Here is a 16,631-nt window from a genome sequence, read left to right as displayed (position 1 = left end):
TGCAGTCATTTGCTGAGGGAAGGAAGGGGTGTTTGGCACTATAGAGGAAACTAGCCTGCAGTGACTCCTTGCCAGGAGGGAGTTTGGGCTGGAAAATCCAGAACTGGGGGGGAGCCAGAGAGGTAGGAAAGGCTCAGGGGAAAAAGCAGCCAGGGATAGAACAGTTCAGACCTTGGCTGTTGATCGGAGGGTCCCAGAGCTGGACCTTGGAGTCGAGGGCGAGCCTGGGTTCCCATGCCAGCCCCTGGGCAAGTCTCACAGAGCAGAGAGTGGAGACTGGCCTGCTTGGGACAGTTAGCCCTAAAAGACCTTGCTACCCAGGACCACTGTGACCTGGCTGGAGGCCCAAGTCACAAAGAGGAAGCCACCGCTCTTGGAGGTTAGGTCCATTAAAGGCTAGTAGTAGTTCTGGTCACCCCATCTCCAACCAGATCTATTAGAACTGGCAAAGGCACAGAGAAGGGCAACAAAATGATGAGGGGTCTGGAACAGCTTCCCGATAAGGAGAGAGTAAAAAGACTGGAACTGCTGAGCTTGGAATAGGGAGGACTAAGTGGGGCTATGACAGAGGTCTGTGAAATCATGATGGAGCGAGTGACTAGGGAAGGGGTCTTTACTCCTTCACATAACACACGAACCAGGGGTCACCAATGAAATGAATAGGCAGCAGGTTTAAAATGCACACAAGGAAATACGTCTTAACTTCAGCACCTGGAAAGATAATGGAGCAAATAATTAAGCAACCAATTTGCAAACATCTAGATGATAATAAGGTGATCAGTAACCGTCAGCATAGATTTGTCAAGAACAAATCGTGTCAAACCAACATAATAGCTTTCTCTGACAGGGTAACAAGCCTTGTGGATGGGGGGAAGCAGTAGACATGGTATATCTTGACTTTAGTAAAGCTTTTGATACTGTCTTGCATGACCTTCTCATAAACAAGCTAGGGAAATGCAACCTAGATGGAGTTACTATAAGGTGGGTGCATAACTGGCTGGAAAACTGTTCCCAGAGAGTAGTTATCAGTGGTTCACAGTCATGCTGGAAGGCATAATGAGTGGGGTCCCGCAGGGATCAGTTCTGGGTCCGGTTCTGTTCAATATCTTCATCAAGGATTTAGATAATGGCATAGAGAGTACATTTTTAAAGTTTGCGGACGATACCAAGCTGGGAGGGGTTGCAAGTGCTTTGGAGGATAGGATTATAATTCAAAATGATCTGGAGAAATGGTCTGAAGTAAATAGGATGAAATTCAATAAGGACAAATGCAAAGTACTCCACTTAGGAAGGAACAATCAGTTGTAAACATACAAAATGGGAAATGACTGCCTAGGAAGGAGTACTGCAGAAAGGGATCTGGGGGTCATAGTGGACCACAAGCTAAATATGAATCAACGGTGTAACACTTTGAGGGGGAAAGCAAACACCATTCTAGAATGTATTAGTAGGAGTGTTGTAAGCAAGACACGAGAAGTAATTCTTCCACTCTACTCTGCACTGATTAGGCCTCAACTGAAGTATTGTGTCCAGTTCTGGGCACCACATTTCAGGAACGATATAGACAAATTGGAGATAGTCCAGAGAAGAGCAACAAAAATTATTAAAGGTCTAGAAACCATGACACACGAGGGAAGATTGAAAAAATTGGGTTTGTTTAGTCTGGAGAAGAGAAGACTGAGAGGGGACATAACAGTTTTCAAGTACATAAAGGGTTGTCTCAAGGAGGAGGGAGAAAAATTGTTCTCCTCATCCTCTGAGGATAGAACAAGAAGCAATGGGCTTAAATTGCAGGAAAGGAGGTTTAGGTTGGACATTAGGGAAAAACTTCCTAACTGTCAGAGTGGTTAAGCACTGGAATAAATTGCCTAGGGAGGTTGTGGAATCTCCATCATTGAAGGCTTTTAAGAGCAGGTTGGACAAACACCTGTCAGGGATAGTCTAGATAATACATAGTCCTGTCATGAGTGCAGGGGACTGGTCTAAATGACCTCTCAAGGTCCCTTCCAGTCCTATGATTCTTCATGCCATGCACAGTCAACCTGTGGAACATTGCCGGGGATGTGTGATAGCCAAAATTATAATGGGGTTCAAAAAAAAGAATTAGATAAGCGCCTGGAGGGTAAGTCCATCAACAGCTATTAGCCAAGATGGCCATGCTCTGGGTATCCCTCTGACTGCTAGAAGTTGGGACTGGACGACTGGGGTGGATCGCTCAATAATTGCACTGTTCTGTTCATTCCCTCTGAAGCACTTGGCATTGGCCACTGTCACCAGACAGGATCCTGGATGGACCATTGGTCTGACCCAGGGTGGCCATTCTTCCGTTATGTTCTAAGAGCAGCAGTTCCACTTCGCTGTATTTCCCCCCGTCATTTCAGGAGCCACCTACAAAACCGACCTGCCCTTTCAGAGGTAGTGCTAGCCCTCTGGGGGCCCTAGGCAGGAATATTTGGGGGCCCCCCACAACACATTCTCAAAAAGCAGATAAGGGGCCCCCTTGAGCTGCTTGGGGCCCTAAGAAATTGTGTCATGGGTTTATGCCCAGCACCGGCTCTGCTTCTGGTATTTAAACCCCTCGCTCTGCTCTGCTCTGCTCCCTTTCCAGCTGCCTCCTCACGCAATCTCAGGGCTGCAGACACAAGAGCTACCTTCTCCTCCCCAGCAGCCTCTGCGCTGCTGGCAGATTTGAAGTCTCAGCTGAGGCCATGTTCTCCCCTTCGCTGGCACCGCTCTGTGGGGCAAGGGGCACCAGCACAGCTCCATGCAGTGCCATAGGGTTACAGCTCATGCCGGGGTGCCCTATGCAACACAGCAAGATTGTGGGAGGGACGAAAGCCCGTCAGAGACCGCAGCATGGCCCTTTGGGGGGCCAATGCCCCAGTGTGACAGCAGTCCCAGGCCCCCTGACCTCCTCCCCGCTGGTGAAAAGCAGCGAGAAGGAAACTGAGCCAGGGAGCTCCCGGTGACTCAAGCAAGCGGCACAATGACTGGGTCTCTGCGGCCAGAGTGGGGGGTGACTGAATCCTGATGTCACCAGCCCCCTGCTGCCCACGGGATCCAGAGAGCTCAGGGAAAGGCCAAGCATGAATGGGGCATTATGTCCACAGCAGAGGGCACGGGCCAGGGGGACAGCCAGCTCAGACAGCACAAGTGTGGGGGCTGCCCTAGTCACCCACCAGCCTGGCACTAGGGCCCTGGGCTGCTGGGGGCAGTACAGCCTCTTCACCCTCTGTCTCCAACACCTACCCTGGCATTAGGGGGGAATGCAGCCCCCTCATACCCATTGGTGCTCCCCCTCTGAGCCTGGTGCTAGGGACTAAACGACAGCAGTAAGTTCCCAGGACCAGATGGTGTTCACCCCAGAGTTCTGAAAGAAATCAAAGGTGAAATTGCAGAACTACTAACTGTGGCATGTAACCTATTGCTTTAATCAACCTCTGTACCAGATGACTGGAGGATAGCTAATGTGACACCAATTTTTAAAAGGGCTCCAGAGGCGATCCTGGCAATTACAGGCTGATAAGCCCAACTTCATTACCAGGCAAACTGGTTGAAACTATAGTAAAGAACAGAATTACTAGACACATAGATGAACCCGATTTGTTGGGGAAGAGTCAGCATGGCTTTTGTAAAGGGAAATCACGCTTCACTAATCTACTAGAATACTTTGAGGGAGTCAGCAAGCATCTGGACAAGAGTGATCCAATGGATATAGTATACTTGGATTTTCAGAAAGCTCTTGATAAGGTCCCTCACCAAAGGCTCTTAAGCAAAGTAAGTTGTTATGGGATAAGAAGGAAGGTCCTCTCATTGATGGGTAACTAGTTAAAAGACAGAAAACAAAGGGTACGAATAAATGGTCAGTTTTCAGAATGGAGAGAGGTCAATAGTGATGTCCCCCAGGGATCTGTATCAGGACCAGTGCTGTTCAACATATTCATAACTGAGCTGGAAAAGGGGGTAAACAGTGAGGTGGCAAAACTTGAAAACAAAACAAAATTACAAAAAAGTTAGTTAAGCCCAAAGTAGACTGCAAAGAGTTACAAAGGGATCTCACAAAACTGGGTGACTGGGCAAGAAAATGGCAGATGAAATTCAATGTTGATAAATGCAGAGTAATGCACGTTGGAAAACAATCCCAACTACACATACAAAATGGTGGGGTCTAAGTTAGCTGTTACCACACAAGAAAGAGATCTTAGCGTCAATGCGGATAGTTCTCTGAAAACATCCACTCAATGTGCAGCAGCAGTCAAAAAAGCGAACAGAATGTTAGGAACCGTTAGGAAAGGGATAGACAATAAAACAGAAAATATCATATAAATCCATGGTACGCCCACACCTTGAATACTGCGTACAGTTCTGGTCACCCCATCTCAAAAAAGATCTATTAGAATTGGAAAAGGTACAGAGAAGGGCAACAAAAATAATTAAGGATATGGAACAGCTTCCGTGTGTGGAGAGATTAAAAAGAGTGGGACCGTTCAGCTTGCAAAGGAGACGACTAAGAAGGGCTATGACAGAGGTCTATAAAATCGCGACTGGTGTGGAGAAGTGAATAAGGAGGCATTCTTTCCTCCTACGCACCACAAGAAGCAGGGGTCACCCAATGAAATTCATAGACGGCAGGTTTAAAACAAACAAAAGGACGTTCTTCTTCGCACAACACACACTTAGCCTGTGGAATTCATTGCCAAGGGATGCTGTGAGGGCAAAAGTATAACAGGGTTCAAAAAAGAAGTAGATAAGTTCATGGCGGATAGGGTCCATCAATGGCTCTTAGCCAGGATGGTCAGGGATGCAACCCCATGCTCTGGGTGTCCCTCAGCCTCTGACTGCCTGAAGCTGGGAGCGGATGACAGGGCATGGATCACTTGAGAATTGCCCTGCTCTGTTCATTCCCTCTGAAGGACCTAGCTTTGGCCACTGCCGGAAGACAGGATCCTGGGCTAGACGGACCACTGGGATGACCCAGTCTGGCCGCTCTTCTCTTCTAACGTACTAAAAACCTGCGAGGCAACTGGGCCCGTTGCCCAGCATACGGCTTTGTGCCCAGGCTGTGTAGTTGGCTGCAAGGCCTTACCCTGCTCCCCCTCCCTATCCCCTGGGACTGGCAAGTTCCTCCCCCACCCCACCCCGGTCTGGCAGGAGTTTCAAAGCCCCCGAGTGGGTCTTTCTCTTCCTCGACTTTCTACAGCTGCCAAACAAATGGGGGCGAAAGGCAGGCAGCCTGGGGCAACCCATGGGAATGCACCCTCAGCCAATGCTGGAGGGGCAAGGGAGAAATTAACAACCCAAAATTGGTGTGTCCTATATCAGGTATCAGCGATGGCCAGATAACGAGGGGATGGGCTATTCCACCCATCACTGCCTTTGCGGGGCCTTAAGGGAAGAGACTTGTGGGGAAAAAGACAAAGAACAGCTGGCACAAGCTTCTCCATCATACTGCCCCATGCTCCACCTGAGACTAAACAGGGTCAGACTTTAACAGCAGCAGAAACAACGGCGGCTCCAGCCCAGCTTTTCTTTCCCCGAAAAGGCCAGTTATCGCCACCTTTGGCACCAGCCAAGGGACTGTCAGACCCAGGGGCTTCCTTGTAAACACTCCCCAGCTAGAAGGAAAAGAATCCAGGGCTGTTGTTACAATGAAACCTCACTCACTACCCTACATTTCAAAGGCTGCCACCGTTTTTCCTTCTTTTCTTTATCTTTAATGAGAGGTTGGATGGGTTTTTAATGGGGGCTTTGCCATGGCACTGAGATCTCTGGATACCAACCCCCAAACCTCGTCTACCACTGGACAGCGACTGCGTTATATTAACAGTTTTAGCCCATTTAATCCCTCTAAATTAATACAACTGAGTGGCCGATGGGTATTGGGGGAGCTGCCCCAGCCCTCCTGCCCTGGGATTCTGCACCCTGCCTTTGCCAGGACCAGCCCTGTGTGACCTTGGCAAGTCCGAATCTCTGTATTCCTCAGATCGTCATCTGCAAAATGGGGCCAATCCTGATGGCTCAGGCCGCTTGGTACTGCTCTGAAAGCAGCCTGACCAAGGCCCAGCACCTTGACGGATGGCACCAGAGCATGGGGTATGAAGGATGCTGGCAAGGTGGCGGGCCGGAGACTGGGTTCCTCGACACGTGTTCCCAGCCTCACAGCGGTAATGGAGTGGCTGGCCGGGCTCCAGAGCTTTGGAGAAAATGTAATGGCTTATCGACCCGGCGCTGGCAGGAGCTGGGGAGCAGAGATGCTTCCCGAACTGACAGGCCTGGGGACAGTAAACAAACCCCACATGTAAACAAGGGGGTTCAGCCCAGCGTGAGAGGCCCTGGCACTGACCCCCAGCCCAGCCATTCCAAGGCGCAGACAGAGAACTCAATGGGCCTGACAGCAGGGCTGGATTCGGCCCAGGACAGCTAGCTGAGCCCTGGAGGGCAGAGGAGGCAACCAGCCACAGAGCGAGCATGCCACACAGGAGAGGGACTGCAGGAAAGAACAGGAGCCATGGGAGTAATCCCAAGAGCAAGATCTCTCCTGCTTCCAAGGGAAGGGGGGAGGCTCTGTCACTTGAGACAGCCCAGTGGTGGCGAATGGGGAGATACGGGGAGCGATCCTGCCCGGATTCTGGGGCAGCCTGGTTGTTAGCGACCCCCATCTCCCATGGAGCCGGGATGAGCCCACTGCTGGGTTGGGGCACTCCTGCTGCTAAACCAGAGCCCCCAACCCACCATAGGCATGGAAATGCACTGATCTGGAATAGGAAGGGGCCGTGCATGCTGAGTGCACATTAAGCAGTGAGGGCAGGTAATGAGCTGAGGTTAGCAAATAACGAGCTGCAGCGGAAGCCTAAGAGACTGACCGTGCCCCAGAGCTGGGGGGGAGGGGTTGATGGACCGGATGGAGCTGCTCTCTGCAAAGAGACAGCCCATTTACCTGCTGCCCATGGTCATGCCCCTCCCTGAGGCCAGCAGGGGACCATGGGGGATGAGCGCCTCAAGGCACAGGTCCTGCACCTTTGCGAGAGCAGCTGGCTGGGACGGCAACCTGAGGAGACTCCATCCATGTCAGGGCAGCCTGCTGCAAAACCCCAGCGGGGAGAGGTGGGCCCAAGTCCAGATCTCCTGGGCAGAGATGGGCTACAGGCTCTGCCACCGTGCCAGGCACAGCCGCCTAACACACAAAGAAGGGACGCTGAGGGAAGCGGGAAGGAGCAGACCCAGCTGGTGCTGCTGGCCAAAGGCTGAGAGAGAGAGAGAGAGAGAGAGAGACAGCTGCCTCTACCCCCCGCCCCAACCCCCAAGCTCTGGCACAGATGAGAAGTCCAGCCAGTGCCATGAGCTCAGAGCCCAAGAATGCCCGGAATCTGCCACCCGCCATGAGGCAAAGAACGTTCCTTTTGTTGGCGCCTTGGCACACGTGCCGCACCCCACTGCCGGCACCTCGGAGAGCCCACTGCCCTGGATCCTCCCCAGCTCCCCCAGGGGCACAGAGAGAGGCTGAACACCACGGCGAGGGGCTGGGCTGAGAGACTTTATGGCGGGGAGGGCAGGCTCAGGGGAGGACTCTGGAGCATGAGGGGGATCTCCCCCGATACCTCTGGATGTACCCCGCTGCCTCCCCACCTCTTCGCTCAGCAGCTCCCTGGCTCAGGTTGACAGTCCCACCCCCTAGCTAGGGTTCATCACAGCTTTGATCCCTTCTGTTGGTGGGGAGGGGCCCAGGGCCCTGTGTGGGGCAGACTCTAGGCCTGGGCTGTGGGGAGGAGGAGCCAGGCCCTGACCACCGGAGCGGGAGCCTCGGGATACAGTGATTGCATTGAGGGAACAGTGCTGAGGAGCCCAGAGAACTTTGTGCGCGGGGCAGAGGGCATGGCCGGGGCAGCCCAGGGAACAGAGAGACCTTTCTCACAGCAGACCCCGCCCCCACGCCCACAGAGAAAGGGAAGCTCCCCGCTCCAAACCCCCAGCAGACAGAGAGGATCCATCAGCCAGTCTAACCCCCCTGCCCCTCCCACACACACACCTCAGGCTGGAGAGACGCTGGGCATGGCTTCACTGTAACTGAGGGCCACTCAGCTGGACCAGCCTGGTGTCTCCTTACTTTTGGGGTCCACGCTCAGCGGGGAGAGGGATTTGGAGCAGCGGTGGTGGAGAATGGGCTAATGGGCAGGCTGGGGCATCTGCCTGGAGGGGGCCGGCAAGGGAGAGGACCCAAGCAGGCAAAGCTGGCTTTGTTTGCACTAAGCCAAGCTCTCCCTGCTTTGAAGAGTCAGGCACACAATGGAAGGCAGCTGGGGACTGGAGATCCTGACTCCCCCGCCTTGGAGGCACGGGGAAGGAGGGGGGCTTACTCCAGACCCACAGCGGCCTGGTGAGTCTTAGGGCAGGTCCCAACGGGACAAGAGGGCCCAAGACTCAAGCACACAACTCAGCAGAGAGCCCAAGGGCTGAACGGCCCCAGAGCTCCCCTCACAGCCGCCCATGGGGCAAGCTTGCCTAGGTTGTGACTCATCTCGTGCCTAAGGCTGCCAGGCATCAGCTGAGCATTTTCCAGTCCTAAAGATGAGACCCACGGGGCTCTGAGCAGAGCAGGCACTGGGCCCTTCTGGCCCTTCGTGCCTCGGGCTTGCAGGCCCTGCCCTGGGAGAGCGGCACATTCAAAGGCCCCATTCTGGCTCTGCCACAGCCTTGGCAGGGCGCCAACAGGGGCTCACAGCCCCCCACCGCTCTTCCCCGTGGCGAAGGCAGCCAGCAGCCTGCATGGAGCCATCCTTGGGGTCCCTCTCAGGAGGAAGGTCCCCAGTCCTGGGGAAGAGGCCAGTAAGGGTAGGCGCTGCATAACCAGAGCAGGGCCCCGCAGGCTCAGTGGAGGGGCAAGGGCAGGAGTTGGAGCCATGGGGGCAGGGCCAGACGCACAGCTGTTTGGGAGGGAGAGCCCAGGAAAGGAGCCCTAGAGAAAGGCTTTGTGGGCAGTGAGGGGCAGAAGCCATCATGGCTCGGCCAGTGGGGCCACAAACCAGGCTGGGGACTGGCACGACTGGAACACGGCTCCTGGTGCCCGGCAGCCCCAGAGTGTGGACCCGTGCCCAACAGGCTCGACCGGCCCATGGCAGAGAACAAGGGGGTGGGAATGGCTCCTGCACCAAGGGATCTGGGATTCAGGCCACCCCCACAACGGAACGGTAATTTCCCAAAACCCACCCCCACTTCCATCCCCTCTCCCAGCAGAGAGAGGGCAAGAGAAGCCAGCAGGCATCGGGCCAAGGAGGCCACCAGCAGACGCTAGGGGAGGCTCTCAATCAGCCAAGGGTATGGTCCGGGGAGGTGGCTCCTCCCCCCCAAAGCTGCACAGATAATGTCAGTCACCAGAGAATGTCCTGGACCCTCCGAGCAGCAACGTACCAATCTCATTCGCCCTGCACCATGCACAGGACACCCTGTCCCCCAGCTGCCCCAGTCCCAGCTTCTCCCAGCACAGGGTGCGGTAGGGAGCAGGGGGAGCTCCCAGCCCCTCCCAGATGTATCCTGCACAAAACACATGGGGGACCAGCATGGCCAAGAGGCAGAGAACCCCCAGGAAATGGCCTGTCAGCTGCTCACCAGCAGCGCTATCAAGCCTCAGACCCAGCAAGCACGTTGCACCCTTTTCTCCCAGCTGCCTGGCAGAGTTTCAAAGAGAGCCCTGCAGATTTAAGGCTTTCTATTGCAAGAGAGCGGTTAGCTCCTGCGCCTTCCAAGCTGGCTCTCGAACTTCTGGCCTGGAGCCAGCACTGCACACGAACAAAGATCGGCCTTTTACACTTCAGGATGAAAAAGTACCCCTCCTCCCCTCCTCCCCTCCTCCTGCAGAGCCCAACCCCCTCCAGCAGGGCTGAGGTGGGCCGGCAGGGGGGCCAGCTTGATGCTTGGAGCCAGCCTTGCACTTAAAGGAGTCCTAAAACACTTCCCAGTGGCCAGGCTTGCCCACAAAAATATCCATCAACCAAAGCCCTGATTGATGGGCGCCAGCCCTGCCCCCGCACCCTAGCTGGGCCTCCTCACCTGGGTCATTTAAAAACAACAACCCCACAACAGTTCCAGGCCTGGGAGAGCAGGGCGCGCTGGGGGCCTGTGGCCAGATGTGGGAGCGGAGGTTTCCAAAGTGCTCCTGTTGCTGCTATGAAGCAGCTGCTGGTCCTTTCATGCTACTTGTCGGATCACTGCCCTTAACACTCCGCGTGGCCCAGCCCAGATCTCACACAGGGGGGCAGGATTGCTGTGCCCCGTTGCTCAGAGGAGGGTGCAGGGAGGAGAAGCGTTTTGCCCCACACCGAGAGTCAGGAGAAGTTCGGCATCCTGACTCCCACTCCCTTGAATCAACTAGTTCCACCCCTACTGCAAGTTCCAATTCACAGCCCCCCCCCCCCCCCCGCGCCCCCATTCTGGTGTCAGCCCTTTAAATCTGCACGGGCCCTGCAAACTTCCGAATGCACATGCAACGGCAACAAGCCACACAAGGGCTGGGGTTCTTCCAGCTGCAGGCCTGGAGAGCCTGTACTGGGGGTTCTGGAGAGGTGTCCAAGGCACTGCAGCAGCATTCAATGCTGGGGGAAGATGGGATATCGCATGGGGCACAGCCGGGCAACATTCCCCGCAGGCAACCTACGCCTTGAGGAACATGCCCCTGCCCTGACCTGAAAGGGTGCCCCCAGCCTGTCTCTGCTGCTTGTTCTGTCCTCAGCCTGCCGGCAACAAAGTGCAGCAGATACTGCCCATCAAGGACCGGACCAGGACCCATCCGATCACTCTGCTCAAGCCACTGAATGGCTGCGAGACAGTAATGGCTCTGAACTGGGGAAAGGCTCCCTATCCTGTTCCCAGCCCTTGCAGTGCTTTGGGTGACCGACTAGCCACGACGTGCAGAGATGCAGCTCCGATGGCTCGGGGGCTGGCGGTGGGGTTTCACACAGGCTCATGGGAGCAGAATGCAGCCTGGGAAACCCTGAATCACAAGGCGGGTTCATGAGGCTGTGCCTTGATTATCTACATTTAGCTTGCCTGGGAGCAAGACGGGACATAAACTTGGCCAGGCCAAAGGGACAGGACTTCACAGACCCAGCTAACTGTCTCTATGGAGCCCAGAGAGTGGGCTGGATAACAGAATACCCGGACACAACCTGGGGAGGAGATCGTCTCTCAGCTGAGTGCTGACCCGGGGACGGGGCAAGCTGGCCCAGTGGGAACTGCTGAGCTCTGGCTGATGGGAGAGGAGGCAGCTGTGAATGGAAGGGGAAAAAATACACAAACATACACAGGCTAACAAAAAAACAACCAGCAAGGAGAGAGGATAAAAAAAGAACAAGTGAGAAAGGCCAAGAGAAACACAAGGCTCCGGGGAAAACTCCATAGAAGGGAAAGCCATGGCCAGCTCCCAATAGACCCGACCAGCCCTGGATGGGAATCAATACAGATTTGCCATGCTCCGGCCCACCCCAGCCTCCGCTGCCCACCCTGCCACCCCCCACCCCCATGGCCCTCGTGTTGGCTCACGCAGCTCCCCTTTCCATGAGCCTGAGGCTGGAAGCTCTTCGGGCCGGGGTTGCTTGCTTTGGCAAGCTGGGTAAACAAACAATTGCAGGAGCCCAGCAGGATCATGGCTAGCGCTCTATACCCCCGGAGCACTGGGCTGGCATGAGCCACCCTCCTGGGAAGGGGAGAAACCCCCTGTTTTACAGGTGGGGACAGCAGGCATATGGAGAGGAGAAGCAACTTGCCCCAGGTGGCTGCATTAGTGGCCTGGGCTCTGAACTCACTCTCAAGGCTTTGCTGGGTGCCTCCAGCCCCAGAAAGGGTCAAAGATACCTCAGGACCATCTGGAAAAGGGGGCGAATGATAGAAAGGGGTTGCCCTTATTCCATTCCACCCCCTTGCCCCATCTCCAGTCTGAACTGCTTACCGCTCCTGCCCTATCCGAAATAGCGAGCCCCCGATTATCTCCGTGCTCTGCCCCCCACTCCAGGAGCCCTATCTGGGCAGCCCATGCTGTGTATGGCGAGGTCTCTGCCCCAAGCCTGGTATGCGCCTGGTATTTGGCAGCCCTGTGCTTGGCTGCCTAGAACTAGGGGAGACGCGTGTGTCGGCTGGGGCAGGGGGCCAGAGCACAGCACCAACATTTCGGCCCCGTGCACGCCACCAGCTCAGTGCACGCAGCTCAACGCCCTGGTGGCGGCAGCCACGCCCATGCCCACCCTGGCGCTGGAGTTTCAAGGCACCAGGTTTGCAAGGAGGAGGTCGGCAGCAAGAGAAAGATAAAAGAGGAAGCTGCTTCCCTGTCCCCGCAGATTCGTTGTCTGGGTGGCCACGGCAAAACCACCCTGAAAAAGAAAAGCCAAGGCCTGGCACGTTTCCTTTGTACCATCTCTCTCTGCTGACTCCCCCAGCAGCACCAGCGGAAGAGTTCCAGCCCTTCCCCATCATACGAGGGGGATTTGGGGCAGGCAGCGGAATTCAAGGCGCTGCTGCGGCAGACAGGAATCCAAAGCTTGGGAAGTATTTTACAGCACAGCTTCAGGGACGAGGGTCCTGTTTGCCATATGGGAAGAGCCTGCAAATTCTTCTCTCCATCTAACGACAGGGATTCCCCCGCTGCCCTAAACCAGCACGTCTCTTTCTGTGTTTGGGGAAATGGCATCACGCCCCCTGCCAGCTCCCGACGTGTCAGTGACCCTAACAGGAAAGCTCAGGAGGTCACAGTGGCTGGGTAAGAGATCAGTCTATATGGAAGTGATGGGTTGGCTGCCTAAACCTTTGTGTGAAACTCCTGGGTTCTTTGGCACCAGCAATTTGAATCCCAGCAGGACTGGACCGAACCCTCCTTCTGAAGCAGACACCATGCAATTTTGCGTGTGGGGTCTCCTAAACACCCTTCAGAAATAATCACAAGCTTTGTCTAGTCTGCATGGCCATTAAGACCCCCCATCATTTCATAAGCGCACAGGTTAGCTCTCATCTCCTTGGCTAAAGTTTCCTCTCTTATTGTGCTGTATAGCTGCCATACCCCACCCCAGAGGTGGCTGCATGCCAGCAGTGCTGTGTGGAAGCCGTTTGAAATGCACACTTTAAAAGGGACACCGTTAACTGGAATTTTTTTAAAATTGGTTCATTGTTAAGAAATGCATGTATCCGAGAAGAGGCGCCTTTAAACAGTATGTCCTGAGTGGTGGTTTATAACCACTCACAGAGGAGCGGAGGCTAAGGGAGAAAATGACCATACATGTGAAGCAGTGAAAATAACTCTATATAAGGTGGACAAGTAACTGCAAGAATATTGTTCTAGACTGGGCATTAAGCGCCTTTATGTGACCAGGTCACTGAAACAATCACAGCCTCCATCCAAAACACAGTCTTGTCACCACCCAAATCAAAGGCACCCAAGGCACGTTTGGGCAGAGGGATTTTGCTAGCTATTGTTTCGTGAAAGTTTGTGTCTGGGGAAGAAACAGCAGAAAAGACCAGAGAAGCTGAGATAAAAGGCAGCTAGGAAGCACCAGGCACAGTCAGACCAAGCACTGGGAATGTGGCTCTGCTAAAAGCCAAGAGACTGAGCTTTTGGGCAGAGTACAGGAAGGATGAGGGGCTTGGAACTGTGAGCAAAGAAACTGTCTCCTGTTTGATTGTTGCTGTGTTCAGGGAAACAGGACTTTGATTCAACTCTGTTTATTTGCAAAGAATGGACAAAGATCCCTGACTCGCTCATCAGTTTCTCCTCCTAACTGGAAGAATCAAACCCAAGGTTTTTGGCTACCCACTCAGGCCAAAGGGGCAACACGATTGTTTTTCCTCTCTCTCTGCTAAGCACTGAAGACTTGTCTTCAGATAGAAAGTGTCCTGGCTTAATCTACATCAGTTTGAAAACTGCTCATATGGGTTTCAAACGGGTTCTCTTGGTTGAGCCTGAACCTGTCCCTTTACAGCTAAACTGCTCTAAATCAGGTTCAAACCGATATGAGCATCCAGAGTCACACCTGATTAACTCAATCACTATCAAATCACACCTTTTATTAGTCCACTATAGCTCCCTGTTTAAACCAGGCTGGAGTTTTCAGATAGAAATGTGATTTGCAACCCCCCATGTCTCCTTTGACCCTAGATTAGGGGAGACACATATCACCCCTGAACTCCAGCTGAAACGGGCTCCCGCTAGGCATAGGCAGAAACCCTCCATTTATCAGTTCGGTCCAGTGCCCAAAAGCCAAGAGGCAAGGGCTTCCATTCTCTCCCCCCAGGGTCACTCTGCTCCTAGCCCCTTTCCCCACCCTCTGGGCCAGACAGCTGCTCTGGCTGCACAATCCCCTTCCTGAGCTTCACTTTACAAGGAGCGCAAAGCTGTGAGGGGCTGGCACCCCAGCCCCCTGAGCCCTGCTTTGCCCAGATGCCCCTCAAACCAGCTCCGCTCCGGGGGGAGGGGGAAGACCTGGGCGAATCGGCCCCCACCATGGAAACTGACCACAATGGAGCAAAACCGGGCTGCGAGAGGCACTTACCGCTCCACCCAAGCTGTCGCAGGGGAGAGGTCAATTTCCACCCGACCCCCCAACCACCCCGACACAGAGCCGCGCCCTGCGCTGACCCCTCCGGATCAAGGAGCGGTGCGAGGAGGACCTGACTGCACCAGCCTTGTGCTGCAATCCGGGGTGGGGGAGTTGGCAACCCGGGGGCAGGGGGCTGGCTGGGTTCGGATCAGCTTCTCGACACGAGCCCAGCGCACGTGGAAACTCCCAAGCCGAACTGGTCTCAGACACACAGCCCGCCCCCCCCAAACGCCCCCCCCCCCGCCCGGGTCCAAGGCACAAAGAGTCGGAGCTAAGCCAGCGGGGCGCAGCATCCTCGCCGCAAACTGCCCTGAGCCCCCCTCTTCACCAACGCTGCGGGCGGGGGGCACCGCACGGCTACCCCCCCCCCCCAAAAAAACCCCACCCCCTGCACACAAGCTCACCCAGCTCCGTGCACCGCGCCTCGGGAACACAAGCACTGTCCCACCCCCCCCGCAAACCTGTCCCCGAAGCCCGGGGCGGGGGCCACGAGCGCCCGCCCGCCCCCCCCGAGCCCCCTCGCCCCGCCGCCGCCGGAGGGTCCGATCTGCCGGCGGGGAGAGGCCGCGGCCCGCAGCCCTGTGGGTGCGCGCCCCGCTCCGGCTCACCTGTGGCGCCCCAGAGCAGGAGCCCGCAGGCGAGCAGCAGCCCCGGGCGCCCCGCCGCCCCGCTCCGAGCCATGTTCCGCAGCCGCAGAGTGAGGAGCGGGCGGCTCGGCGGGTTTGGAGAAGCCCAGGGGCTGACGTCAGGGGGGAGGGAGGAGGGGGCTGGACTGGGAGCTGGTCCAAGCAGGGGCCACCGGCTGCACCGAGCCAGCCCATATCTCCAGCCCCTGTCGCACGCGGCAGCGCCCCTCCTCAATCCCTCCAGCGGGGCTGGGGGCACCACGCGGGGGCGGGGGAGGAGCTGTCCCAGGGAGACAATGACCAGCGCTGGGGGATGGGGGGGTTATTTCTGGACCCCTTTAATGACACAGAGGTGCCTGCGCTTTACCAGGGCCCCCGGCTGCTGCTTTCCCTCCAAGCAGGAAAACCAGGCATGGTCCTTCCCCTGCAGTCTCCTCAGCACAGCAGCTGGTTTGCTCTGTCTCTGGGACCCCTTCCCCCCAAGTGAACCGTAAAGTTGTGGCTGCAGATTTGGCTGGGAAGATGCAGGGTTGTCTGTCCAGCCCCCCTAAGCTGGCTTTTGTTCCCAGCCCAGAGGGCAGCTCTCCCTTGGCTGTTTGCAGACACCTCTTTTATTGTTGCCCTGTCAGTTTTGACTCTGCACCTTAGCCTGCCGCAAATAAACAGATCAGTCTGCCTGGTTGCAACCCCCAGCCCCTGCGCTGCCAGATTGCTGCAGGAACTGGACAGCAGAAGGGCCCATACAGGATTGTTTCCTGCTGAACTTTTGCTAGTCGAGAGGCTTTGGTTTTTGAGATTTTGTGTCGTTTTCTCCTCTCCCATCCTATGTCTATCTTGTCTACTTAAGCTGTCGGGTAAGGAATCTTTCTCATGATATGTCTGGGCAGCACCTGCCACAATGGGGCCTCCATCTGTAGTGCAGCTGCTTTAACATAGCCACCATTTGAAACAGTAAATAATCCAAGCAATGAGGCTTCCACTGAGACCATCCTACAGCTGAGCAGATCTCGCTGCTTTCCCTGTTATCCAGCCAGCTTTTCCTAACTTCATCCCACGACTCCTTAATATTCACCGTGCGCCGTGTACCACCTTAAATCATTCCTCCCCTTCACACGCGGCACTTAGCTGCAGACAGTTATCATGTCTCTGCTATAAGTAAATAACATCAATCCCATGTCTCTAGGTTGTTCTCGAGCCTCATAAATAGCCCTGTAACTGGAAACTTAGAGGAAATGCTTTACTGGGTCTGGAAACAGTCCGTTTTTCAAGTGCTTATAACTCTGTTATTGGGGGTTTAATTCCAATTTAGCCTGAAAAATTGCAGCTTGGATGGCTCAGCCGGTTTGGGGTTACAAATGGAGAGGGAAAGTTTGTAGCAGCTGGCTCCTAGGCATCCGAGATGGAAAAAACCCATTGGGGTGCCCTGGTTATC

The 16,631-nt window shown here is 55.1% G+C and overlaps 1 protein-coding gene across 5 annotated transcripts in view; it reads right to left on the bottom strand.

The window, feature by feature from the left end:
* Positions 1-15,314, bottom strand: part of MCAM (melanoma cell adhesion molecule) — a 35,541-nt gene extending 20,227 nt beyond the window's left edge. For 4 of the 5 annotated variants that reach the window (XM_074936803.1, XM_074936807.1, XM_074936806.1 and 1 more), the window contains exon 1: positions 15,182-15,269. In XM_074936803.1, coding sequence (XP_074792904.1) covers positions 15,182-15,254 — 73 coding nt within the window. In that variant the 5' untranslated portion in view covers positions 15,255-15,269. Of the gene's footprint in view, positions 1-15,181 lie in introns of all 5 variants that reach the window. The other variant, XM_074936805.1, reaches the window with a different exon arrangement.
* Positions 15,315-16,631: the final 1,317 nt, after the last annotated feature.

The sequence above is a fragment of the Natator depressus genome, chromosome 22, assembly GCF_965152275.1.
Source record: "Natator depressus isolate rNatDep1 chromosome 22, rNatDep2.hap1, whole genome shotgun sequence".
Lineage (NCBI taxonomy): Eukaryota > Metazoa > Chordata > Testudines > Cheloniidae > Natator > Natator depressus.
The sequence above is the reverse complement of the archived record's forward strand: the minus strand, read 5'-3'. Positions and strand labels throughout refer to the sequence as shown.